Source organism: Cyprinus carpio, chromosome A14, assembly GCF_018340385.1.
Source record: "Cyprinus carpio isolate SPL01 chromosome A14, ASM1834038v1, whole genome shotgun sequence".
Classification (NCBI taxonomy): domain Eukaryota; kingdom Metazoa; phylum Chordata; class Actinopteri; order Cypriniformes; family Cyprinidae; genus Cyprinus; species Cyprinus carpio.
The window spans coordinates 27,054,214-27,081,851 of NC_056585.1; the positions used below are offsets into that span (position 1 = coordinate 27,054,214).

Here is a 27,638-nt window from a genome sequence, read left to right on the forward strand (position 1 = left end):
ACTGGTTATAATTGTGATTTGATGTATTTTTTAAAATTTTACATAAGTGTTTGTTTTCCGCAAAGTATATTTTGTTCTTGTTCATCCCAATAAAAAAAAAAACATTCAAACTGGATCATTTTAGAGCTTTAAAGTGCTAGAAATAGTTGTGTGAAATGCCTGAAAGTCATTGCAAAGTGCTTGAATTTCTCTCAAAAGGTTGTACAAACCCTGAAATGAATGATGTAATACATTCGACTATTTCTACCACAACACCACGGTTACAGTTAGCGTTACCGCTTCTGGTTTCTAACCTGTCAGCGCTGTTTATAACAGATTTCTGTGCAGAATTTGAATGATTCTCACTAGATCTTGCAGCACTGTTGCATCTGTGCAGTAACAGTGTCGTGAAATCAACTTTGGCTCCCGAGGAAAGCTGTTCTGAGCTTAGACAAGTTTGTTTGCATCACGGTCCGAGCTGATAAACGGTCCGCACTGCGCAGCTGAAACGTAGCGTGGTTTAGTTTCGCTTTCGTTTCGTCCGCCGTTTGATTTTTCTCAAATGAAACAGAAATGGCAGTGCTTATGAGTCGGGCAACACGGTGGTCGCAGCAGTGCGACCACTCACAAAAATTAGTCACACCGGCAGAAATAATAGTCGCAGTCTGGAGCCCTGAAACCAGTCCTACCATAGCAACTGTTGCCGTGTGCCATTGTCTCAGCCTTTTTCCCGCTATCTAATATAAAGCAATATAATATCTGTGCATTTGAATTATTTTAAAATGTAATTTTATGACAAATCTCCAAAAATATGTTAAAGCGATACTCTGATTTGAAGTCTCTGCAGTTTAACTCCCATTACTGCATGATTTAACAACTTCCTCGAAGAAAAACAGATGATTGTGCTTTGTAATGTAGCAATTCATTCCAACCTACGCAAGAATAATATCCAATCAATATGTACCTCTTCATGAGCTAATCTGACTGAAAATCACACTGTTCACAGTCATGGTACTAGCAGGTATAACATAGTTGGCTTTTTACATGCAATTTGGATATAATTTTTGGGGAAAAAAGTTTAACAATGCTACCTTACACTATTCTGAATGATGTCTGAAACTTTTTATTACTGGCACTTCTTGTGTTTATTCTTAAGATGAATCGCTTAACCTGGAAGTGTAAAGCCTTTTAACATCCATGAAGGTAAGGAGCCTGTGGAGAGGTAAGGAGAGTCTGCTCTTTCTGTCCTCTTCATCCAGAGCTCCTGATGTCTGATGATCCACGGGGAGTTAAGGTGAGCTCGTGGCAGTGTGTCGGGGAGGGTCAGGAGTACACTAAAGTGAACGTGACCCGTCATGTGCAGCAAGAATGGGATGAGACAGCAAGACTGTGAGACTCCCTGAACAGACAGACAGCATCTGCATGGGTCCAGGTAATGTGGAAAATCCTGAGCGTGCCATTCTCCCCCCATCACCACTAACCACTTTCTCTTCTTCCTGTACTGAAGAGGATTCAGAGACACTTCACCTGAACTTCATACTAATGAACATTGAGCCTACGGACAGCACCGCCGAACAATCACACAGAGAAGTATAAAGCTCTGTGTCTGTATTTGTCTCTAGAAGTTAAAATGACAGCTAAAACCAATAATTCACAATGCCCTAGTGCATTTCATGAAAACTCCCTTCATTTGCCCACATCATGATGTGCAACCAGCTGCTTCCTGTGGGCAGGGTTAAAAGACAACACACCCCATGCAACAATAATCAAATCAACTTATCATATCAGTGGCCAAGGAAAAATAAATCCTCGCCCCTTCTGTGCAGTAGTCTCCCTCCAGCCTCCCGGGAAGCTGTGAAGGTTAATTTATTCAAATATCCCCACTACTCATTTCTATTTCATTAAATACAACTAATGAATCTTTGGTTTGCGGCTAATCAGCTTTACTCTTTCACAGCTCCACAGATCCTTCCAGGAAGACTACGACCAGCGCCACATGTCAGAGAGACACAGCCGAGCTGCGCCAAAGGACTGGCTGTGATCGCTTCCAGCAGCAATACAACAGAACACACAGACAAGGAGTTATAGAGAAATGACAGATCAACTGGATAGAAAATGTTAAAACAAAACAGCAGAAGAGATGAAGATTACACTCCTGACTCATCTGACCAACACTGGGAAGAGATTGTGCTTTTCAGCTTCATACTCACACCTTGGAAAAGAACCCAACATAAAGAGCAGAGAAAGTCTTTTTGATAAAATGCTTTAATCTAGGAGAAAACTAGGCAACGAAGCTTCTGAACAGCACATAAAATATAAAGCAACCAAGGAGAAAGGTTTTTTTTTTTCATATATAAAATCACAAGACTTCACTGAGTATTACTTGAAGGAAATATGGAAGAAAAAGGCAGAAAATGAATAGTGTTGAAGTTTTAAGTGAATGTGGGCTGTAGACTTTGTTTCTGTAGAAATTTGCAAAATCATGTGGTTATGGACCACAAGCTTAATTGATGTTAGAAAGACCAAACCTTAAATCATTAATTAAATGAAATGAAATGAAATGTGTTTTTAAGCAAATACTCATAATACAATATAATAATAGTAATATTATAAATATACACATATTACAGTAGCTATGTTTTATGCACATCTTGAAGTATCACATCAGAAACAAGTGATGGAAGTGAAGCCAAACAACAACAAAAACAATTACAAACAAACACAAAAAAAAAACAATTCAGAACTTTTTTAATTGCAATAACTACTAATAATGAAGATGAAAAAAAAGATAAAAAAGAAAAAAAAAAATAGAGGAATACAAAGAAAAAGATGAAAACAAAGAATAGTACCATGATGATGGTGACAATAATGAAGATGGAGAAAAAGATGAAAAAGGACAAAGAATATAAGACAAAAGGACCTAGACAAATGAGAAGAAAAAATCACAACGGTAAAGATGATGATGAAGGAGAACAAGATGAAAGAAGACAAGAATACAAGGGGAAAAAAGATACAAAAGCAGAATAAAAGATGAAAACAGTGAAGAGGACGATAAAGAAGAAAAAGGCAAAAGACGATGAAGAGTACAAGGGAAAAAAGCCAAGACACAAAAGAAGAAGAAAAAGAGGGCAAGAACTGAAGAAGACGATGAAAAAGAAGACAAATGAGAAAGAAAAAAAATCTGTTTCATTAAAAGATATGCCTCGTCTGTTTTGGTATGATTTGATATTATAAGCTTTGTTCTGTTTATGGAACAGATTTTAGATTCAATCAGGATTCGAGAAGAACTATTGTATAGGGCTAACTCATATTCTCTTTTCCACTGTTAATACCTGTGTGAAATGTTTATCACTAATTCTAATTTGAAGCATTTTCACCCAATCCCGCACGAGTGAGGCGATGTGCCACAAATCCCGAGCGCTAGCTTCATAAATACGGATGATTCTAATCAGAGAGTCAGCGCTGGAGCTTAACCCTCCACACACAGCAGAGAAGAACCACACCGTCCTCTGCCTGATCACAATCCTCCACAGCAACGAGAAATTACACCTCGATAAACTGATATGATAATCATGAAGGTTTCATTTCTACAGGCCCACGCTGAGCACTTCTTATCATGATAAAGGTTGCATATGTCCAAAGAGATACCAAAGCCCCAGAGAGTACGAGCTAACTCTGAAACATCATGAAAAGAGAAAAACTGCAGTACTTTTCTCATATGCTTTTTATTAGGGATGCACCGAAATGAAAATTCTTGGCTGAAATCGAAAATTCTGGAGCATTCGCAGGGAGGGCGTGTTTGCTAGAGGTGGGGGAGGATAGGATATGGCGACATAATGGAAAATGTCCTTGCAGAAAATTATAAGTAAATTTTACCCCTTTTTTCCAGTATAATCATATGCTACAGTTATACAAATATCCTTAAATGTAAAATTTACCTAAAATATGAAAGCATGAAAATATTTAATTCTAAGAGGACAACGGTATTAAAGTTTCTGATTTGAACAACTCTTTCCGTGGCTACTAAACATGCTTCAAAGTACAAAACTACTGGGAGCTGATCATGGCCACTCTAGTCAATGCTTTTATCCTTGTCTTTCATTACTGGACTTCAAAGTGTATTTGTCTGTAGGCTACAGCTCAACAAAGCAGGTCTTAGCAATAAACATTACAATAAACACAATTAAACAGGACAAAACCACCATTTAGCCAATGAAAACATTAAGAAAAACAACGTTGGACAGGCAAATCTCATGCTCTCGCGAATCCAGCTGCTTCGGCTCATATTTTTGGCCGTTTTTCTCTTTCAGCCAAAAACCGAAAATGGCATTTTGGTGCATCCCTAATTTTTATTGTTGCGAGGCAGTTGTAAGACAGTGATTATTAGTTATTTTCGAATTAAAAAGTTGAACAGTTTTATTATTGATGGCTTTGAGAAGAGTTTGGTATTGCAATATGCCTCCATCTTTTAGAGTTACAGCGACAACAAAGCACAGAGCAAAACTGTTGTGCATCTCAGAGCAACAAGTAACGTTTATTTACTAAATAAATCTGCATTTTTTAACAAATCGTTCAAGTAAATGACTCAATTACCCATTCATTAAGATGGTGACTTGCTTTGTTTCTGAAGGAATCAGCCACTTTGAATGAATCATTGTAATGAATGATTCAATGAATCGCTCATTGCACTGAGACTGCAGCCAGCAACTTCAACTAAATTCATAAAAAAAATTAACAAAAATAAAAAAAAAAAAAAAAAAAATGCACTGTAAGTCACTTTGGATAAAAGTGTCTGCTAAATGCATAAAAAAAATGAACAAATGTAAAAAAAAAAAAAAAAAAAAAAAAAAATATATATTTTTTCCCACTTGTAATATAATATCACTATTTTTTCCCACTATTTTCAACTTTTTTATCACTATGTCACTATTTATTATATATTTTAGTATATCACTATTTATTTTCAAAAATATTACTCATATTTATCTCATAGTATTATTTACACAATTGTAACTGCAGTGTAAATGCATTCATGCCACTTCTGAGCTGCATTTAACAATAAAAAAACACCTCAGATGCAGTTTCTGTGCTAATTTTAACATGACGCATAAGTGTAATAAAGCTAGAAAAAAATTGAGACTCACTATCATCCAGAAATGAAAGACATACTACAAACACCTTCAGAAATTTTATTTTTGTACTAAGTAGTTTTAAATATCACATTGAAATTCAATTCAAAACCATTAGTGGTTTGTAGTCAAATGGAGCAGGATGCTCCAAATGGTGTTCTAGCTAAGGGGATTATGAAAAAGGATGGGAAATATGAAAGGGAGCAATGATTCTCAAAGCTTGTGCTCTAAAATCCAGGAAATAAATAAAGACTAAAGCTAAACTAGGACACTAAACCTCAAGACCACAACTCCAGCTCCACCAGGACCAGACTGAGAGATGAAGGGATAGAGAGGTCAGATGAGGCTGAGGCCACACTTCAAAAAGCCCCACATGAAGGCTGTGCCCTACACCACAGAAATGTGATTACTTGCTCCTGACATATAATAACAATTTTCTACATCATGATTGTACACACCCACAAATGACAAACACAACAGCAGAATACAGATGAACTTGCTGAATCAGTCGGCCTTGGGAGAACTCTGTGGCAACTTCATGAATGGGAATGTTTGTTATTACAAAATATCGACTGCTGAAGGTTAATCATATCATACAATCAAAATACCAGAAGAAAAAAGAAAACGAACAAAAGACCAAAACAAACAGAACATTCAGTGTTTTGCTTCCAATATTCCCTAAAGACCCATGGATCACGGTTTCATTCACTGAGCTGAGGTTTCAACATCAGCGGTGCAAATTCTAACTTTGTGGTAGACGATGGAGGGCAAACTGAATCATCACTCTAATACGACCCTAGGATCTAAACTAACAGAAACTTCCACGAGCAAAGCAGATGGTAAAGCAGAGCATGTAAAAGATGTTGAGATATAATGATTAGACCTATATAAGCCTTGTTTTATCCGAGCAGTTCCCGTTCAGTACAGTACAGTATGCAAAAAAAAAAGAAAAACATCTAAAACGCGAACCGACCATAAACAGCGCGCAAAACGCTCACTGCCAATAGAAAACAATTTCAAAAGATGCCTCTCACTGCAAAAAAAGCATTCTGTGTGATCGGGGCCTAAAACTGCTTTTATACAGTCTATATTGTATGTACTGCGGGTGACTTAACTTGACTATCAAGTAAGGGTACTGTTGGTGGCGGGAACGCAAGCCGCATCAGGGTCTGCTGTGCCAAATCATACTGTACTTTACAAGTCTATAGAGAACCAGTTCAGTCTATTCAGCCTATTCAGCCTAATTTACTGGATTTTCAATGTTCACAATTTAACAATACTTTCGTAAGAAGTCAGATGACTAAGAAAAATATAAAGAATACGATTCCTCAGGAAGTTTGACGCAATATGTGTACCACAAACATGATGCACTCCTCAGAGAACAAGAGTCAGAACATGGATCCATTTTTAGCTCTTTCTGTCTGAGTGGTTCAGATCCGGAAGCCTGCTCGGTAATTGGTGGGCCGCTATTTCTTGGAGAACACATTTATTCCCTCATACTCTCACAGAGAAATGCGTCACTAATGAAGAGCGACAGTAACACTGGGCCGTATGATTACCATCGGACTATGTTCCGATCTCCAATTCTGACGTTTCACTCCTTTTTGCTTCATGAACTTAAGTGCAGATAATATACAGTAAATATATTAGAGTGAGTTAACATGTGCCACATACTGTATAATCTCTGCCCAGTGGTCCCACTTGAAAGCCTCTCTTTAGACCCCAGCAAACAAGCCTTTCAGACAGAGGAAACAATAAAGGTCACACAGGCCATTAAGACCATAAAGGATGGGGGCAATTAGTCTGGCTATGGATTACAATTTAACAGTTCTCTGAAATGAATCCAAGACAACAGTCCATAACATCACACTAATAACATATACTGGTAGACCGGGCCCCTTCAGACATCACAATTGCATTAGTGAGAAACAAACTCAGTTAAAGTATCATTGTACCAACAGCACTGATGAAAGCCAATGTGTCATGTTCATCTCTTATGTCCACCTTTGTACACACATTGAACAACAAGCTGATTGTTTAAAATAATTAGAAAAGCCTTGCAAAAATCACACAACGCTATGTGTGTGAAGACGTTTTCTTAACTTCACTTTTCATTAATTTTGAGGATGAGACTATATGAACGATTTGATTCACATAAACACGTGCTAAAACTGCAATTCATGTCAACTGCATTATACAGCGTGAAACTATCAAAGTGTAAATCAGAGATGAGGATGTAGTATCAAGACAACCGCTAGCAGAAAACACACCTCACCCAAAATCGAATGAAGGAATAAATCTGAATTCAAAATGCCTTACATTTGCAATCATTTAGAAGCATTGTTAGGGCAAACTTCACTACATTTCTCCAAATCCTCTTATCATAGTGTGTGGTAACAGCTGGGCTGAGGTTTGCAGATTTCTCCTCAGTAGGCAGTGCTAGAAAGGTTAATCCTTGTTAAATTACAACAAATCCACCCACACAGTCGATGCTCCCATGAACAGACTGAAGCCCACAATCACAACTTCCATCGCTCTAGAGTCAGAGCACCATATTCACTCAACAAGGTCTGCCACAGATGCACTCTGCTCTATCAGATGCACTTATTTTATTGAATATGAGTGCAATTTTCCATAATTATTCTATATCAGACACAGACATTACCTTGTCAGATCAGGGGAGGAATGAATTAAAATGAGGCTAATAAAATATTGTTTTTTCTTTGTTTTTTCAGACTCTGTGTTTCTTCTTGTTTTTGTTTCTTTTAAATGTTTTTCAAAATCTCTTCTGTTCAACAAGGCTGAATTTATTTAAATATTTCCACCTGTGTAACATTAATTATCTCACAACGAATAATACTGCAGTTCTTATTCATGCACTGGTTACCTCACGTATCGATTATTTTAATGCTCTCCTTACTGGCCTTGCTTCAAAACAACTCCATAATCTCCAGTTAGTTCAGAACTCGGCAGCTTGTGTTCTTTCTAGGACTTCATCTATTGAGCACATTTCTCCAGTTCTCCAACATATACGCTGGCTACCAGTAAAGTATTGCATTGATTTAAAAACTTTGATTCTCACATTTAAGGCAGTTCACAACCTTGCTCCTCCATACTTAACTGACCTTCTCCACATCAATACTCCTTCACACACTCTCAGATCCTCATTCTCGATTTCTCTTGCGTCGCCGCTTATACGCTTAAGCACCATGGGACCAAGAACTTTAAGTTTTGTGGCCCTTTGCCTATGGAACTCCCTTTTTACTTTTTAATCTCATCTTAAGAGTCTTTACACAGGCTCTTTTATGAGTTGCTCTTATTAAGCCTCTACCATATTTATTATGTATGTATGGAGCTGTCCTGCTGAACTTTGTAATGCTGGCAGGATCTGTTTGTCTTTTGTTTTTCTTTTTTATCTTTTTGCTTGCTGTAAGGTGACCTTGGGTGTTTAGAAAGGCACCATCAAATAAAATGCATTATTATTATTATTATTATTATTATTATTATTATTATTATTATTATATTATGTTAATAAATAATATATAAAAACATTTTTAAAATTTTTATAATAAAAAAAAAAAAAAAAAAAAAAAAAAAAAATAATATAAAATAATAAAATCTATTCTCACACATATAATTTTAAATGGTACTGACAGCTAGTCTTACAGATTTGTTTTTCTGTCATATTATGTTAATAATAATAATAAAAAAAAAAAAAAGGTTCAGTAGACAATCACCGAGGGAAATAAACACCCAGCAAATGCATTAGTAAATAAATGCAAATGAAAATGTGACATGACTCATGGAAGAGGATTACATTGATATTGTATCGTAAAACACCCACCTTTGCAATAGATGCTCTATGAGGAAATAAATATTGCATTAAAATATAGTTTACAAAGGGTGGCCTGACTTGTTTTTAATCGATTTCCCCAGTGCTGATTCTGGGCCTCCAGGAACCAGTCTACAGGCATGCACACTGCCAGATACACAACAAATCAGCTTTCTATTTAGGGAACAGAGAGACAAGCTTATCCTCAGCCTATGTCATGGAATATTATTTAACTCTGACTATAAACCACATCTATTTCAGGACTCCACCATTAGAGCTAAATTACAAAACCAGAAATCAAATTGCCTGCCAATCTTCCTGGTAAAGGCCTTTCAAGTGAATGGGTGAATCCATGGGACAGCATAAATCCTAGAAAACTCAGCCTATTACGCACATCAACACCACAGGTGGTTAAAAGCATTACAAGTCACCTAAATGACAGAAATCAAGGGAAAAGATTTCATTTGGCCATCGGCTTTAGAATAGAAACCTATTAATGTCTTACTGTTGACTACTGAAGAAGAACTGTTTCTATCTGGGCCCAATTACAATGAGCTTCTCTTTTAGTTTAAGAGCCAAAAGTGCAATGACCTGATTCAGACAAGATAACTCAATTTGAAGATAAAGCCAATGGACAAAAGTCTGCCCTGGGCCCTGGAGCCTGTTGTGACAAAAGAAGGAAACAGTAGCAGTTGGCGTCAAGTCCTCGTTTCCTGCTCCTCAGTAGTGACAATGAGGCTAAACTAGAATAATTAGCAATGACAAAAATCTTGTAAAAATAGAAGATGCCACAGAAAGGCTGTCAGGTTAGCAGGAACTCTGTTTAACGAAATACCGCCAAGCCCATCACCTTCTAGTCTCAAATCACGATGATGTGTTTTATGCATTCATAGTGGGGCGCTTTGGTTCAAGTCACGGGAAATTATAGCAAAAAGACAAAAAAGTGTTGTAACAGGAACATTTCGAGTGAAAAGGTTTCATAAGCAAAGTTAGCAGCATCCAAAGTGTGAAGATTCATCAGCCAAACTAAAACAGTCTTTTTTCAGCATTATCTCATTTGAGGTCTGTTTCACACATACAGCATCTGTAGGGTATGAGACGCGTAACTGCGATGACAGACGGGGACAACACTTTCACATTGACACAACAGACCTATGGCTCTATATAGAAAATAATGTGATTTTTCAGTTACTGCATTGAGAATTTCTTAGCAAATTATGAGATGGCCATTGAGAAGTATTACAAACTTGATTGCTATGAAATGTAATTGGCATGAGGAGGATGATCACATTTACATCTAAATGGTAATTATAATCTAAATGGAACAGCATCTAAACCTCAAGTGCAAAATATAAATTGTTTAAATCAGTTTGGAATCAGATTTCCTGAATAAGAAGTGTTTGTGGTAAGTTAATGTCTTCATAAAATACTTTCTTCCGATGGAAAAACAGAAAGGGGGCAGCGTGAATGCAGTAACCTGTCATTATATACAAGAGCAATGATGAATCATGGAATAATGCAAACATACAGTGAGAACTGTCACAAACAAATCCAGACGAGGTAGAACTTGTCATTAGCATGGTGAACGTGAGTTTAGTTGTTTATAGTTTCTGAGCAACATAACAACTTGTCTCATTAAGATAAAATTCAACTCTGTTCAACTGATGTATTACATAACATGAAGCTGTTTTTGCACAACGGCCAGATATATCAGTCATATGTTATAAATAAACTGATCTTTTGGTTTGCAATCTTTCAAGTTCACATTAAAAAGAGAAAAATAATTACAAAAATTATAACACCTACCATTTATTTCACTGGAAAGTGCACAAATGTGTATTACATCACATTGATATTTATTATATTAATTATATTATTATATTAATATTTCTTTAATATAATGTTTCTGCAAAAATAACGATATTGCGAAATAGAGCATTACTGTATATAGACTGACTTATACTGTGATATAAGATTTTGGTCATACATCCAACTCCTATAAGAGGTTTTAAGTATTTTTACCTACAAGCATTTTGAGTTTTGTTATCACAATGAAAAGCACATACAGTAGTGTGGCAACCACTAAGCAACACTAATTCAATTGGCTCCTTTGTTCTCTCAGCAAAACAGAACTCCTTTACTTCTTTAACATTCAGCAGACTGGACCTAAAATGAACAGTGGACCTAAATCCCTTTTCTCAATCTGGCTGCACTGCTGTGAGCTAATGAATGTTAGGCTTTGTGCCTATATGTGACAGATTGTGAAAGACCTTTTTAAGTGTGCCCAAGGGCATTTTGAGCATTACACCCTGTGCTGACCAATAGATGCATAGTATATCCCTTAAATCTGACTGTGAGTCTTATACCTTTGGGCGAAATGTCAACTTTTGCACATCAAAGGTGATGCAAACCAATTTGTCGCCAAAGTCTAGATTCTCCTGTAAGAGAAAAACTGCATTGCAACTGTGTTGAGTGACTCTAAACAATACATCCATAAAAGCAAGCCAATGCTGCTCAAAACTAAAGCCTTCAATAACTAATCTGATGCAATAATTTATTTGATGCACAGCTGATGTTGATAAAAAAAAAACGCACTAGAAAAACATTTTTAGTTTACTACAACACATCAACTTGGGCCAAAAAAACAACTTATGAAAACTGGGTCACGGCACCAACAAACAACTGCAAATATGTTGATCCAGGATAAAAGATACAGTAATGCGGTTATTTTGTTAGTAGACAAATTTTTATTTCTATATTGAGTCATCAGTCAGTAGACAATCAGTTGTCGAGTTCCAACTCACTGCAACAGAGAGATGTTGCTTCAACAATCTGAATCCGATCCATTAACATGACAACCACAGGTTCCCCCTGTCGACCCGCTATTAATTATCTGGCTTTACAAGAAGATTAGGACATGGTAAAAAAAAAGAGTGAACAGAAAACAATACTGACATGCCTCGCCAGTATAATTACCCATCCAAAGTAAACAGAGCAGGAGACTAATGCACATGGCATGGGTCAGCATCACTTGAGTACTGACATAGCTTGCTCGTTTCCTTCCTCATTCTTCTTTTTCTTCAGTGCGAGGAGTGGGCAGCTGTGTGTGCAGTGGGGGATGGACGTCCAACCAAGAAACACACTCCGATCTACTGCTGTCTGTTTAGTTGGCCCCTCCCACGGTTTCCATGCTGATGAGAATGAAGGAAATATCTCCAGGGGCTTCGCCGCTCACCACTATTAAATTTTAATCCCTCAAAGTGAGCTAAAGCAAACATTTGACTGGAGGCAGAAAGATTGATGTGGGGCTGTCATTGCTTCTGCAGTTTATATTCACCAGCAGTCTGCTAACAGTTGAAGTCGCCCACACGTACACACAGAGAAACGCCTGAAGGTCATCTGCCTCCCCCCAAGACGCAAGAGATCAATTGTTCAGAGGTTAGTTGCTGCATTCTGGTTACCGCAAGACAGCGACCACACGATGACTTGTGAAATAAATAAATAATTAATTAAAAAAATCAACAAATGATATTCCAGAGACTAGGTTATACCCATATCGGTGTTTTCTGAAACACAATTAAGCTGCGGCACTGCGCTGCTACTGAATCGACAGCGGCATGGTGTGAAGAATTGCAGTTTGGATTGAATAAGGGAAAATATATACAAGGTTGGGGTAACATGAAATAACAAGTCAACATATCTTTGTTTGAGTCGCCTTTATTGTATTCATGCAAAAACAAACCTTATTCACAAACGAATGACTTTAAAGAGTATTCTTCAAAGAACGCAGTAATGGACAAATATGGCAATGACACCTGCTCATATGAGGCAATTACTGTATAAATATTGTATTGTGTGTTGCAAGGAAGTAGAGGCTAATAAAAATAATCATATTAAAACAAAATAGAATAAAATGATCTTAAGTTTAGGTGCAATAGCATGTATTAAAAACAAAAATCTGTGGTTTTGAACACATAAAAGATAGTGTAAATGATTTGATTGGTTGTGAATAATCTCTGATTGGTCAGTGACAAGTAGCTGCTGTGAAGATGCAAAAACTACAAGCCATTTCTTTAAAAATAAAAAAATTATATATATATATATATAAAATAAGTGAGGGAATAAAACGACAGCTTTTCTGGCAATTTCTCCACACACATATGGATAACAATAGCAAGAAGCTCACTGGCATCTAGTGAGCAACAATTCCTGACTAGACAGAAAGAACTGAATTGATTGAGGCACTCAAAACCACAGGCAACTTGTTCAGCATCCACAAGGCATCCCAACCTACACAGCAGGTGAAAAGAAAAATGGATCTGTCAATGACACAGCTAATGACACCCCAGAGATATGAGCAATGTCAATCCCACAGGAGCCTGAGAAAAAATTCTGTTTACCCTTACTTTCACCTCCAAGTCTTACCATTTTAAACAGGCTCGATTACAATTTTCTCATTAAAGGAAAAACATGGCTTATTTATGCTAATGTCCCACTCCTAAAACACATAATCACAGTGTCCATTACTGACTAACTGTTACCCAACCATGATGGAAAATCATCTAGGGTGCAACAGATCCATGTAGTTAAGAACTAATCAGACCAAAGTGTAAAGACAGTATCTTTAATGCACTCCCTGATTCACTTAGCCTTAAGGAAAAAAGGAAAAAATAAAATAAAATCTGCTAAAATTGTGCCACTGCTGCAACTGGCTAAGTACTACCAGAAAAATCAGTCAAGATAATGGATATGATCGGTACTGTGTACACATGCATTCTGCTACATGAAATTCTGCTCTGTAAAAATATGTGAAAAACAAACAAGAGCTTCATTCAGATTGCTCTAGATTGAAGTTTTAAACTAGTGTTTAAGATTCACACACACAGAGAAAATCTGACTAGGTTCACTAAGCATTTCTCTATGTGATGTTTTCATCAGCCTTCTCACCCCTCCGATCTGACAGCCCCACCAGCCCCAGGGGTGAAATCAGCCCCAGACATCTGTCAGTGTGAGTTGGCGACAATTGTCAAAGAACAGCTCCGTAATTCAACCATCCCATGATAAATCTCTGTGTTTAGGCCAAACAACAAACAGTGGCTTCACAGGATTGGATTTTTTTTTTTTTTTTGATAACATAATTTCTTTAGGATGAGAATCTTAAAAAAAGAAAACTAAAGAATGTCTTGCCTCAAGTCTTTCCATTTGAATTGGATTGGCTTGACTAGACATTCACAGGCAAAGATACCTGACTGACTGACTGACTGACTGGGTTGGGCTTCGCCTTCCCATAGACTTTGCAAATCTGGCTCAGGCTCAGACTTTGGCTATGATGGTGATCATGAAATAAATATTTCAAAGAAAGAAAGGAACAATAATATTTATTAAAGAATTCCAAAGCGCACTGGCACCCAAAATAACCTCAATCTTCCTTCAGGGACAAAAGCATAAACACAGAAGCTGAATGTTTGTGGAACTCGTAAAGACGGTCTCGGGATTCATTCTTTTTCTCTGACTTTTAATTACATAAGGAACAAACCCTTTGGCCAAGGGCACAGAAAGTCTCGCTGGGGAAGGTATTTTAGACACGGCTCCACATACAAGATGAATGTGTTGTGGATGCTGAGGATCAGCTGGTGGTACCGCGGTATTCCTGGAAGCCAGCCCAGGCCTGTCTTAATGCAGTGTCGCTTCACTGAACACGCTAACACTCCCGGAGAAGAGGAACAGATTTCACAGAGCATATGGGACCTCGCCGTGATTGAAATAAGCAGCCCGTCGGAGATGCCTCTCTTACCTGTAGAAAACAATTAATCTACCTTTTCCCTCTTTCTCAGTGACAATGGCGCAGAACAAGGGGCAACAAGAGAGAAAGGACAGGGGCAAAGTGAGAGTGAGAGACATGGGAGAATTATAAAAATTGACAAAAGATGGTGTGCTGACGTGTTTCTGCTTTTCAGTCACATCACGCTGTTTCCTTTCCCCTGACCCTTCATACTTTCCCTGGCTGAGTGTCTGGGGGAGACTCACTGCTCTGCTATAAACAAACACACAAATAATAGCAAGACTAGGAGAAAAAAGTATCTCCAGGAAATGGCATAAAGAATGTGGCAATCTCAGTACTCAATGTGAAATACATGAATCACCTTGTACACCAGCACATCTTTTACAGAATGAAAATTCATCCAGATTCATACCAAACCAAGCTAATGCCATCAGCTAACACTACTGAGTCAATACCAAATCAGAACTGACTTTAGTTACTTACATAATTGATGCAAATTATTCCCAAAAAAAAATGTAAACATTTATTGATCCTCCAAACCGATTGTCCCTACATTGCACGGATCCTTTTCGGAGGAATCGGAGTAAACCCATGCTAACACGAGAAGAACTTGCAAACTCCACAGAAAGGGCCCCTGCCTCAGCCGAGACTCAAAACAAAGACCTTGCTGGGAGGACAACCAAAGTCCCTTTTAAGGCAAGTCATGTCACTCGGGGGCCATCTTTGAAACGCCTCTCGGGCATGCTAATGCAGCTCCTATCTCTTTGAATGGGGGAAACATCAAATTCTCCTAAACTATTCATCAAACTTTCGATTAAATTTCATATTTGAAATCACCAATGAAATCTGAGAACAACTTTCTACCTACGAAACTAAACTACCTATATACCCACCGGCACAAAAAGAATGTGGAGTCCTAAGCGTGCATCTCTGAATCTTAACTGTTTCTATAGCAACCGGGACTTCTAACGGCAGCTGACGCGATGACTTTACCGATTTACTGATTGGCTCTTTCATTCAGAAGGTGGGGCTTTCTTTGATACAGCAGCCATATTGAGTGTTGCATTTTCCCCCATTCAAATCTATTCGAGTGACATGTCTTGGGTTTTCTATCTACCTTATTTTTCAATGCGGAAGTAAGCTGTTTTCTGTGAATGTGTGACACTTCCGCTTCATTAGCCGTGGTAAAATAACAGGAAGAATAACAAAGTGCAATAAATGGTAAAATTGGTTTTGCTACAACCCAGTGTGTTTATAATTAAGACAATAGATTAAAATAATATGATAAGAAACACCAGTTTTGCAGCAGCAAAACGAGCTGTTTTGTATGGCTAAAAATAGCTGGAGGCGGATGACAATGGAAGCAAGACACATTAAATTTACAAATTACCGCGCCCGTTCTAATGGGAAAAACAGTCTTTGGGACAACTTACTTCACCTCTGAAACAACTTTCTTTCCTGGCTGAAATCCCCAATATCACTTCTTTTTGACTCCAAAATCTTCATCAGCCTAGTCACCATTTTTCATGACCAAACTAAAGAATCAAACACTCAGAAATACATTACAATGGAAAAGTAAAAAATTTAATGCTAAGGAGCACAGTTTACACAGAACGTATGTTGAATGGTTTTTTAAAAAGCCATCAAATAAAACAGCTGTCATGCCAACTTGCTACTGTAAACAAAAGCAATGCTTGCTCCGCCTCCAGGGTCTTCTAATTGGTCCACTGTTTTGGAACTGACATTGATGAGTGACACTACATGAAAAAGTTGAAATTCTTTTAACTTGACATGGCATCTTAAAAATGAGGTGCTCATGTGGGAGACACAAGATGTGAATGACAATGGTCATACACATCCATCTAGAACGTTTACATAGAAAACCAATGGAAAAGTAGCACACTGAAGTTGCAAAATGTGTTCTGTGTGAACGGCCCCTAAGAACTTCACTGATCTGTTTAAGTGATGTATAGACAAATGTAAAGAAATCCACACAACCAATAAAATCATAACAAATTTCAAAAGCTACCCACAAAGCCAAAAACAAGGCCCTTGAAGGCTTAGAAGCATGAGTGTGCTGTCCACTGTCAAAAGCTACCCACAATGTCAAAATGGTTGTGACGTCCTCCTCTCCTTCCAAGCCCTGAAATATAAGGCCATAAAGCTGTGTGCCACTATAAACCTGTACCCATCTGCTGATTTGTGGATCCAATTACTTTCTTTCTGTAATGGCTGTAATGTTCAGTGCCATGATGTTCAGTCAATCGCTGGCAGCTCCTCAGTTTCCTGCTCGTCACTGACCTCAGCGGTCACCGTTTCGGACTGTGCCCCAAGAAAAGCACCCATCATGTGCATTCAGCTCCCAGTTGACGAGGTCAGTCATTTTGTCAATAGCTCAAGAATGCCACTGACATTTCACATTTATTGAAGAGAGGCTACTTAGACCTGCAATGGATTCGGCTGAGTCACCCTCAGTGATGTAACCCAGATGTATGCTGAATCCCCGTGTCAACACGGCCATGTGGGTACAGGGGCGCAGGGGAGCCAGATGACAGGTGCTGACAGATGGATTATCTTCAGGGCCAGCGGTGGTCCTGGCTTCTGCGAGAGCTGAACTGGCAGACTAGAGTAAACCAATCACAGCAGCTGCACATCCAAACACCAGGTGTGTCCCCTCTAAAACACTGGTGCTGCCACCTTCTTCCTGCTGGTGTGAAGCTACTGACTGTGAATAGCCACATCCCGTTGCGGCTCCATGAATATGAGAGCAAGCTGGCTGTTTTAAGTCTCGCCGAGGCATTTTAGCACTGCAAGAAGGTCCAAGAAAATACTGAGAGCTGGAGTGCATTTTATTACCAAAATGAAAATTAAATTAATTAAACTTCATGAAGAGGCAGATGTTCATAGAAAACAATACCCCATTCCTAAATGATATTAGACATCATCTAAAGGTGAATGTTCTTAACATGAAGTAGAGATGTTTTTGGTTACTCTGTACCCTCAAGAGGTTTTGTTACTATCAATAGAACTGCATATACAGAATGAGACCATGATATACAAACACTATGGTAATCCTGTTTTACACAGTCTGAATAGAGTAACATTTTAAAGTGTGTTAGTAGTTCGATAAAGGAACGGGGATGAATAATGAAGCTGAAGTTTTGTCAAATTAATTTAGGAAGCAACCGATTCTTTGGGACTACAAATTGAATGTCTATGGTCAACCCCTGGTTCACCTCTAAAGGTCTTGTGAACTTTTCAGATAAAAAAGACAAACAGAAGCACAAAATGCTTAGTATCAAATGGAAACAATTAAATTTCATAAAATTTCCCCTGTGAACAAACTAAAGAGCTTAACTCGCTAAATAAACAGAATGCAGTTTTGAAAGTTTGCAGATTTGCAGCACTGTGGAGCATCAAGGTTGATATAAGGTCAAAACACATACAAAAAAGTAATGAGAGATCTCAAGCTGTAAGCCAACGCTGACCTCCCTTACAAGCATAGTGAGATTTACTGGGTCATCGCCACAGCATGCATTCCTACGGTAAAAATAGAGATAGCAATAAAGTTAGTGACAAAACCAGAAGTAAATCATCCCACCTTGTGATATGTTGTCTTTTAATGTGCAAAGCCAATCCTGGGGACTGGAAACAATGACAAAACTCACTTAAAAAAAAAATAATAATAATAAAAATAACACCACCAACAACAACAACATAAAAAGCCCCTTTTAAAGGGTTGAGCAATCTTGTTTTAACTGCATGGAGGCTGGTTGGTGGCAACGTCAGACTAGTAAAAGTTACAGCCTTTCCTTTGACGCCTGACCTCAAATCATACACTGAGCCGTTCATTCATTCTACAAATTGTTGGTTGGATTTGAGCTTTTTTTAAAGTGTTTTAGACTCCTAATGAAAGAAGGTGTTCTTAGTGGTTTGTGAGTTTATGCAAAACTAGCAAAAATAGCAGCTGATGAGCTCCAACCCAAACCACATTGAAAACGGAAAATCACTGAGTCAGAACTGGAGTAAACTAGACTCACTGATCCACACTGAAAACAGGAAAACAAACAAAAACAGAAATAAAAGAAAATACACAGTTCTTCAGAGTTCAATGAAACAAGGGCACGAGGTGAAGAAAGGTTCCAGCAAGAAGTGCATGAAAAGGAAAGTTCTTTACTTGAGGATGTGCATTATATGAGTTACCTAGTGACTCAGGCTTAAACGAAAAAAGCAATTTCAGTGCAGATTTATAGTATTAGATGAAAAATAGTAGGAACATGTGATTTTTTCCATTATCTACAGTGAGCTAGCGGTTGCATCTCGGCACATTCTCAGGGGCCCTAGCAAACACAGGCACACTTGAGAGATGTAGTATCCTGCATCTTCTGGACGATCCATCATGGTATACACCGTGCTGCTTCCAATTGTTTTTCCTGGCAGCGCAGGGAAGGAAGAAGAAAAAAAATACCATAGTAACGACAAAAACTTGGGTTCGCTTTATCTCTAGCACCGTTGTGTGTTACAGCAGCGATGCACAATATTACTAGCGCCTCAGAAGAAGAGCTCACCATTTTGGCTCTGTCATCTCAGCAGAGACCCGGCAACAGTGCATGGCGGCCCTTAAGCCACCGATCTGCTCCATCACAAACTGGGAGGTGGACCAAGGCTTAGTGCATCTCCAGTGGCTGGGTTTGGCCCTCGGCGATCCAGCATGCTTTGCTGCCAGAGCTCGTGAGGAAAACCTTGAGGGGTTGAATTAGATAGGCACACAGAAACATGGCATGTTGCTCCTGTTTGTGAACCACGAGGTTAAATTAGATGCCTCCCGTGTTCCAAAAGATGGTTGTCAATAATGAACAGTGAGCTTGTTCTTGCTGTCTCACTTTATTAGTTTTTTAGGCCCTCTGAACACAAGTTCTGTGCTTCTGCCAGATTCAAGGCCATTATTTATCACTGCAAGGGGATAGCGGATCCTCTCGGCCATTATGCCTGCTTCCTTAAACTTGAAGTGATAAGACCTTGTTAGTAGCTGGGGGTTTGAGCTGAATCTTCTAGTTTAGTATCACACTTCCACTTCAGAAAACATTTGAGTGCGAGGAGCTGCTGTCACAGACACTTAAACCTGAACCTCCTCCCCTGCTTGAGAGCCCTGGAAGCTGTTTGTTTTATTTTTATATATATTTTTTTGACCCACCGCCCGAATGATCAGAGCGCTCCTTCACAAATTCACACACATCAAATTTCAGCAAAAGAGATTTTCAAATGAAGGGGCTCTGCTATTAAATATGTTGGAAATGTCTATCTTTAACATAACTTGCTGTTCAGTATGTGAGTCAAATATACATTCATTAACTGCACTGATAGATTCATTCTGTGAAGGATGATTCAAACCAGTAACAGTACTATTCATAACTGGTCTTTACTGTTCACTAAAAGAAATGGTTCATAAGAGAAATCTGCTCATGATTTGTACAGTGCATTACACATTATTATTCAGTACATATAGTCTTTTTGTTGCATCACATCCAATCCAGAATGCAAACTCAAATTCACATTTCAAAATGGTGCAGAAAACACTGACACAGTATACAAATGAACTACCAATTAAATGTTACCAATACATGATTACAGAAGCAACAGATTTAGCAAGAATTAATTGTTGAACAATTAAAATGTGTTGGGACAGAATGTTTAGCATCAGCAGATGGAGAGAGACCCAACCGCCTTGTTGTGCTCTGGCACGTCTGAGAGGAGACAGCCAAACAAATACGCGAAGGGCCTCCTAAACAACAATTAGGCTTAAAAGAAAATCTCATATGCATTTCTCATCAGAATTTGAGATGGCTTGAGCACTTCTATGGATGTCATTTAAACAAGTTTCAAAACTATGTCTTCGTGTGATCCTTCAGGCTAATTTAAATTTTGCTTACAGTTAAAAAGTGGTCTGTTTAATGCCATCAAATAAGATTTAACTTAAATTTATATTCATTGTTTTATTTTGGAGCTGAAACTGTCAAATAGAGTAAATATTTACAACTAGCCTCTCATTATGCATAGGTTTCTTGTAATGAAAAGGAAAATACACTAAATAAAAACAGTGCTGAAAACGCTTACCCAGCAGGACTCCGCGCAATGTGGCACTTCATTATCCAACACAAAGGAGCATTTGTTGCAGTGCCAATTATCAGGTACACCATTCCTTAGCACGAATACCACAGCTTTTAATTAGCAAAGCACAGAAAGACGTAGACCTGTGCAAACTGCTGGAGCGACTGCCATGTGGAGAACCATGAGAGTACAACAAACTCAATTATGGCAAAAATACAAATAATAAATCAAACTGTTTTCAATCATCAAGCGACTTTGAAAATGGTAAATCCTGAAGTTCCTGTTTTGCTTGGAAAAGTAATATGATTATGCATTTACAATATGATTACATATTCACAATATGATTATGTATCTGCGTAACTGCAGTCAATTATACAGTGTAATGATAATTCAGACCATCTGTATTTATTATTCCACTGACTGCAATTTTCACTGTATTGTTGATTGCTAGGCCTCTAGATAGCCTAATGTTACTGGTGGCCGTATATATAATGTCATTGATGTCAATTTATTTTGACAAGTCATCAGATTCTGGACGGGAAAGCACTTGTATATAAAACTGCAGCAGTGAATAATGCATGATATCATGAACAGTGAGCAATTAACAATGCATGAATCAAACTCGCTCAGAATGCCAACAATTTCTGACAAGCTTTTCCATGCATCATTATTTTTTTTTTTTATTGCATCACTCTAATCAGAGACAAATTATATAGAAGAGTGAAATCGAAGAGTGAAGTCTTGCCTACCCTCAACTACAGTATCTCACAGGAGACGGATCATGTGTGTCTTCACTCCCATTGGTATGTCACAGCTAATTAGCATAACGTTAAACTTTTCTCAATATTGTTGTTGCTACAGCTTATATTGTAAAAAATTGCTCACTCATTAAAAATGAATAACTTCAGCTAATGTTTTTCAAAACATCTAGACCAAAATTCACTCTTAAATGCACTACTGACATGCTCTCTACAGTTTTAATACTACTTTTCTTCAAGGAAAATTATTAAATGGGGTCTGATAAATGTGTATCTGCTCTCTACAGGAAAATTCTCTAAAGACGCACAAGGACAAACCAAGGTGATTCACACAGATTATTATAGCAAACACTTCACAGAGAGCATCCAGAAACACAAACCACAAACAAACCCCTGTTCACCACTCATCAAAGATTAACAAACACCTTAAATCAAACTCAAAGGTGAACAAACACCTGAAATTTAACTTTTTTTTTTTCTTCAGTAAAATCAATCTAACATATTTTTGTTCAATAATATTACTTATTAATATTTATGCAATAATTATGATAAATTTTCCCATTGAAAGATAAAAAAATATACTATTCCACAAAAATAAATTTTTTTGAAGGCAGAATAGAACCTCCTGGTTTTCAATATCAGATTAAAATAGAGACTAGGCCTTTAAAATAAATTTTTTTGAAGGCAGAATAGAACCTCCTGGTGAGAGCAAAAAAAATAAATAAATAAATAAAATAAAAGGAAACCCTGTAATTCCATGGTGTAACCACTAGATTCCAGTATAGGACTCCAGAGGCTTGTGAATTCCTTAGTTGTTATTATACATAATTGTTTACTTTTATTAGGTTGTGGATTTAAATGTATATAGGCATTCTCAAAGACTACTTTTTTGGCAAGGTTTATATTTTTAGATGGTTTAAAATGTTTGATTTGAAGTGCAGTTTTTTGAATTATTGTTTCTACACTAAAACATGAACACAAAACATTAAAATTCTATAAAAATGTAACAAAAATTAACAGGAATGCTTTATCAGAGCTTAATCCTTCTGGGTCTGACTTGATTTTAACCACTTATTTCAGTCTTCTGACTCATTTTGACTGTATGGTTATAGCATACCAATTCATTTGAGTATGTATGATTCTGTATGTGACTGTGAGTGTGCGTAAGTAAGTGTGTGAGGGGATGTATCTGTTTTAGGTTCTTGATGATTTAGAGTGTAATCCCTTCATTGCTGTCCACTTTTTTTACTGCATTGTAGTTGAATTGTTGATTTTATTTTACATATAACAATCACAACAGTCAAAAGGTGCATTTCAGTGTGTGTTTGTTTTTTGTGCCACTCTTTGTGTGTTCACCCCTTTGTGTGTGGGTGTGTGTGTGTGTGTGTGTCCACGCGTGTGTGAGGTGATTTTGCACTCTAGATGTTTTAGAGTTTCACCCCTTCATTGCGGTGCAATTTTTTCTGCATTGTTGGGTATTTGAATATTGTACACACAAAAATGTTGATTTTTTTTCCTATTTCCCATTCATTTCCTATGGTTGGTCATTTTTGACCGAAGACCATGAGTGTGACTATTTTTTTACAACCACTTTGCTTTTTCGAATCATGCCTACAATTTTTTTGTGTGTTCACATACCAAGTGACATAAAAGTCACCAAGTTTCGTACCATTCTGGTGAAGCTATGATTTAATTCAAAATGTACAATTCTCCAGTCAGAAATGACTGAAGACCCCACAAGGGTTAAAAATAAATGACAAACATTGGTATGACAAAGCAACAGGTTTGACAGACCACTCTATTATTTGTGTCCATGGTAATATTTAAGACTGAAACAATTTTAAGATCCTTGAAAGACCAATCTATAATTCTGGGCCACCTTTTCAAAAATATTATATTTAACCCAGTTGTTTACAAACAGGTGTGCTGTAATACCATCTCCGAAAACACCTTACTTCAGCTACTTTATCTTTTACTTTTCTCTTAACACTGAAACTAATCTGAGAGTCCAGTACATTACAGTTCTAATCTATTTCAATCTATTGGACAAGGACTTTTTAATCACAGATGTTGAACTCATTCTGAAGCCGAACAATCACAGCTACTTTAGTACTTTAGAGTTTATCAGATTTATACAGTGCTGGACTGTCATTTACTTAAGTATTTTTTTGTGCATTAAATCCTCTTGGCAACTCTTATGGGACAGTCACTGAATCACCAAACCACAGACATCTGCCCACAAACTATTTATACCGCTCAAGTCTTTTCTTGCTTCATTTTACGTAAGTAACCTTTGTCACAAATGCATTTTACACTTCTTCAGTGCCGCCCTCCCCTTTTTTCATTTTGCTGCTTCTGCTTTCACGAAAGCCCAGAGACTATCCATTATGTGCAATTTAAATGGCCACTCCCTACCCACCAAAAGAGCTGTGTGTGAGAAAGTTCATGGCTGTCACAGAGCAATAAGAGGCTTTTTCCATCACACTTGAGGTTAGGCTGAGTAGGTTTATTCTGACAAATGCCGGACCCCTTTCACAATATAAAGGCATAGGGGAGGAAAAGAAAACTGACTATATAAATATATTAGTATCTTATCCACACACAATATATATTCACACGCACCCTTGATTGATGCTCTGCTGTGTTATTGATTAAAAACAAAGGTTGACAATAGTTTCTGTTCTTCTCTCACTGACAATGAGGTATTCCCCATGCAACATCAAGGACACAAGCTTCATAATAAATCTCATGTAAGTAATATGCTTAGGAATGTTCGGTAACACTTTATAAATAATGGTTCATTGGTTAACATTAGTTAACTACTTTAGTTAACATGTTAATGTCAACATTTATTATGTATTATTAAAATGTGTTTTTATTAAAAAAGTTGTGCTTGTTAACATTAGTTAATGCGCTCACTGTACACTAACAGGAACTAACAATTAACGACTGTATTTTCATTAATTAACATTAACAAAGATTAATAAACACTGTAATGTATGGTTCATGGTTCACACATTAACTACTTGAACCTTACTGTATAGTGTTACTGAATGTTCTTTGTTATAATAATGTCAAATATAGCAGGTGCATGGATACTTTTAGCAGATTTTTTACAGTATATAACACTAGCTATAAAGTTGTATACTTTCTTAACATTAGTTAACACAACAGTAAACATGAAGTAAGAATGAGCAATAGAGTTCATCTTGTTAATGAACACATATTCAACATTTTAACATTAGCAATTTTAATATCTGATCATTAAGATTAGTGAATGGTGTAAAAATACTTAATTGTAAGATCATGACACCTAATGCATTAACTAATATTAATGTATTGAACTGCATTAAAGTGTCACCCAAGTACCCAAGAGTATTTGAATAAACAAAGTCTATAGTCTATTTTCTGACTATAGGCTACATATCAAGACCAAACTTGTACAATCATTGATCTTGCCAGCACCTTTACAGCTACACAGATTTGAGTCATGCTTTGTAACGTTGGAACTGACAACATACCTTACAGTCGCTATTCTGAGCTCTAGCGTGGATTAATTCCTTACAAGTCAAGTAATAATGACACTGGTCAGCAAACTTCAAGCCAAAATATTTTTATATGGCAATTCACTCCAGTGGACACGCTGATCGGGTTTCCACTTTCCACTGTAATGGCTTGATGCATTACACGCGCATGTGGCAAGATGTTGCAGGGAACAGTAACCACATGCAGGAACACAGGCGAGCAAATATAGTTAATTGCAATGTCACTTCAATCTCATTATAACGGGAGCATAACAGTTTTAATCAACGGAGCTGTCAGTGACTGCGCTCTAATGTCGTCTGGAGGACGATGGCTGTGTCTCAATCTCACCCAATGCCAACCTAAACAGCATTTTGGGGGCATTCCGAGTAAACTAGTGTCTGTGACTCTCACAAAGGCTGCACCCGCCCGTGTTGTCTTTGTAGACAGCTCACTAGGTATTAAGACCCGGCTGATATAACGGCGAGACATCGCTAAGACGTGTATTTAAAGTGAAGCGCGATGGCATTTCAGTCACTGAAGTGATTCGTGAGGAAACCCGCATGTGCTCCGTGTGCGATGCTGATTCTTATCGGAGTTTTCATTCATTTTTCTGTCCGTAACGTCCTTTCTCAACGGGCGACTCCCTATTCTGTACTATAGACCTCGGAAACGGGACCGATCACATTTAATGTATCTAATCTATCAAATAAAGTTAAACTGAAGACAGCGTACCTGTGTACTGCACAAGGAACATCGTCCTGAGGATTCGGTTGAAAAAGACGCCAGTTAAAGTCCCGTAGGGCTCCGGTAGTGGACGTTATTCCGCGCTTGGAGCTTTGCTGCTGGTGTCTGTGGGTCCTCTGCGCTTATAACTGCTTTAAAGTGAGCAGAGCACAGAAAGAGAGAGAGAGAGAGAATCCACAGTCACGCTCAACATAACGACTATACTGTCCGCGGCGCGACGAAACCACTACGCTTTCTTTATAATTAACCCCGAAAGTGAACGTCGTCTCGCGCGCTCGATTGTCAGTTAATGACGGTTGATCCGTTTGAAAGCAGTCGACCGTTACTCAGATTGATTGCTGTGCGCGCGAAACCCATTCAAAAAACGCAGGTTTATCGCTGTCAGTAACTGAAATACAAGGTGAAATATATCTATTGAGGTTTTAAAACGCCGACAAGTTGATAAGTTAGGACTTGGTATTATTTTTATTTATTTATTTATTTAGCAAAAAGCAAGCAATAACTTAGCCTACTAAAATACCTGTGTGTGTGTGTGTGTATATATATATATATATATATATATATATATATATATATATATATATATATATATATATATATATACACATACACACATTTTTAATTTTTTGCAGAAAACTCTGGTTGCCATGGTAATCTTAAGTAAAATAGCCTACATGCAATAATAAGGTATCCCTATAGGTTTTTTTTTATCACTGTGAAGTGCGTCTGTATTGGTTGTGTGAGGATGTGTACCAGTAGAGGGAGCAGAGCAACAGTTAAACTTAAGGTTAATTGCCATATAAACTACAACAGGCTCTACACTAAAACCCCAAAGCCTCTTAAATAACACACAAGTATGGAAAACTGCTAAACTAATCTACTGTTCTGTCAGAACAAATGCATATCCAAGATTCAAAGGAAGCCCATTGCATTAGAATGTAAAGGGATACCAAAGCATGTAATGAAATAATTTTCATTTTGGGTGAGCTATGTCTTCAAATTTGACCAGAAATTCTTTTTTTCTTTTTTTGAAAAAAAAAAAAAAAAAAAAAATCAACCACAAAGCAATGTTGCCAACTGGAACATATGAACTGAATAACACCTGAGCTGCTGTTCTTGCATGTGATTTCCAATCTTCTCAGAACAATTTGAGTGTAACAAGGTGTTATAAGCAGCACATATGACCGCCATTGATAATTTTGGCTGTGTTAATGCACAAAACATAAAATTTGGCAGAAGTATGTATTTTTATTAGAATTTTATTTCACACTCATTTTCTTTCATAAATCTACTTTATAAGTTACTAGATACACAACATTAGGCCAACACCCAGGACCAGAAGGACAAAAATGACCCCCACTGTTTAATTCCAGTCAGTTACACATAAAATCATGCATTCTTTGTTAACAGCTTTTTCCCATTCTGTTGCGAAGGTTTCAAAATTATTATTATAATATTTTATGCCATTTTTTTTGTAACTGACATTTTTTTTTCCCTCTAAGGACCTCTGTGTAACTTTAATTAAATTGACGTACAAGGGTTAAATAATCCTTTGGTTTGCCAGAATCCCAGATGAACTTTAACACCTCCTTGTTTACAGCTCAGTATCTCTGGCCAGAGCTGCGTGGTATAGCCAGGGTTACTCTCAGAGCTAAGAACATTTAACAGAGGTCTTAACACATTCGGCAGGAATTCACAGTTCTACCATGCTTCATGGTTAGGAGAGCAGCGGAGACTGGTGTTGTGAGCACAGCATTTGACATTAAAACGCTCTCATAAAA

At 37.5% G+C, this 27,638-nt stretch overlaps 1 protein-coding gene across 3 annotated transcripts in view; it reads right to left on the reverse strand.

The window, feature by feature from the left end:
* Nucleotides 1-27,638, reverse strand: part of LOC109054353 (ecto-NOX disulfide-thiol exchanger 2-like) — a 217,260-nt gene that overhangs the window by 136,848 nt on the left and 52,774 nt on the right. Inside the window, exon 1 of one of the 3 annotated variants that reach the window (XM_042770422.1) lies at nt 25,846-26,133. The exons of the other annotated variants lie outside the window; for them this stretch is intronic. Coding sequence (XP_042626356.1) covers nt 25,846-25,867 — 22 coding nt within the window. The 5' untranslated portion in view covers nt 25,868-26,133. Of the gene's footprint in view, nt 1-25,845; nt 26,134-27,638 lie in introns of those variants that run through there. 3 annotated transcript variants of the gene reach the window in all.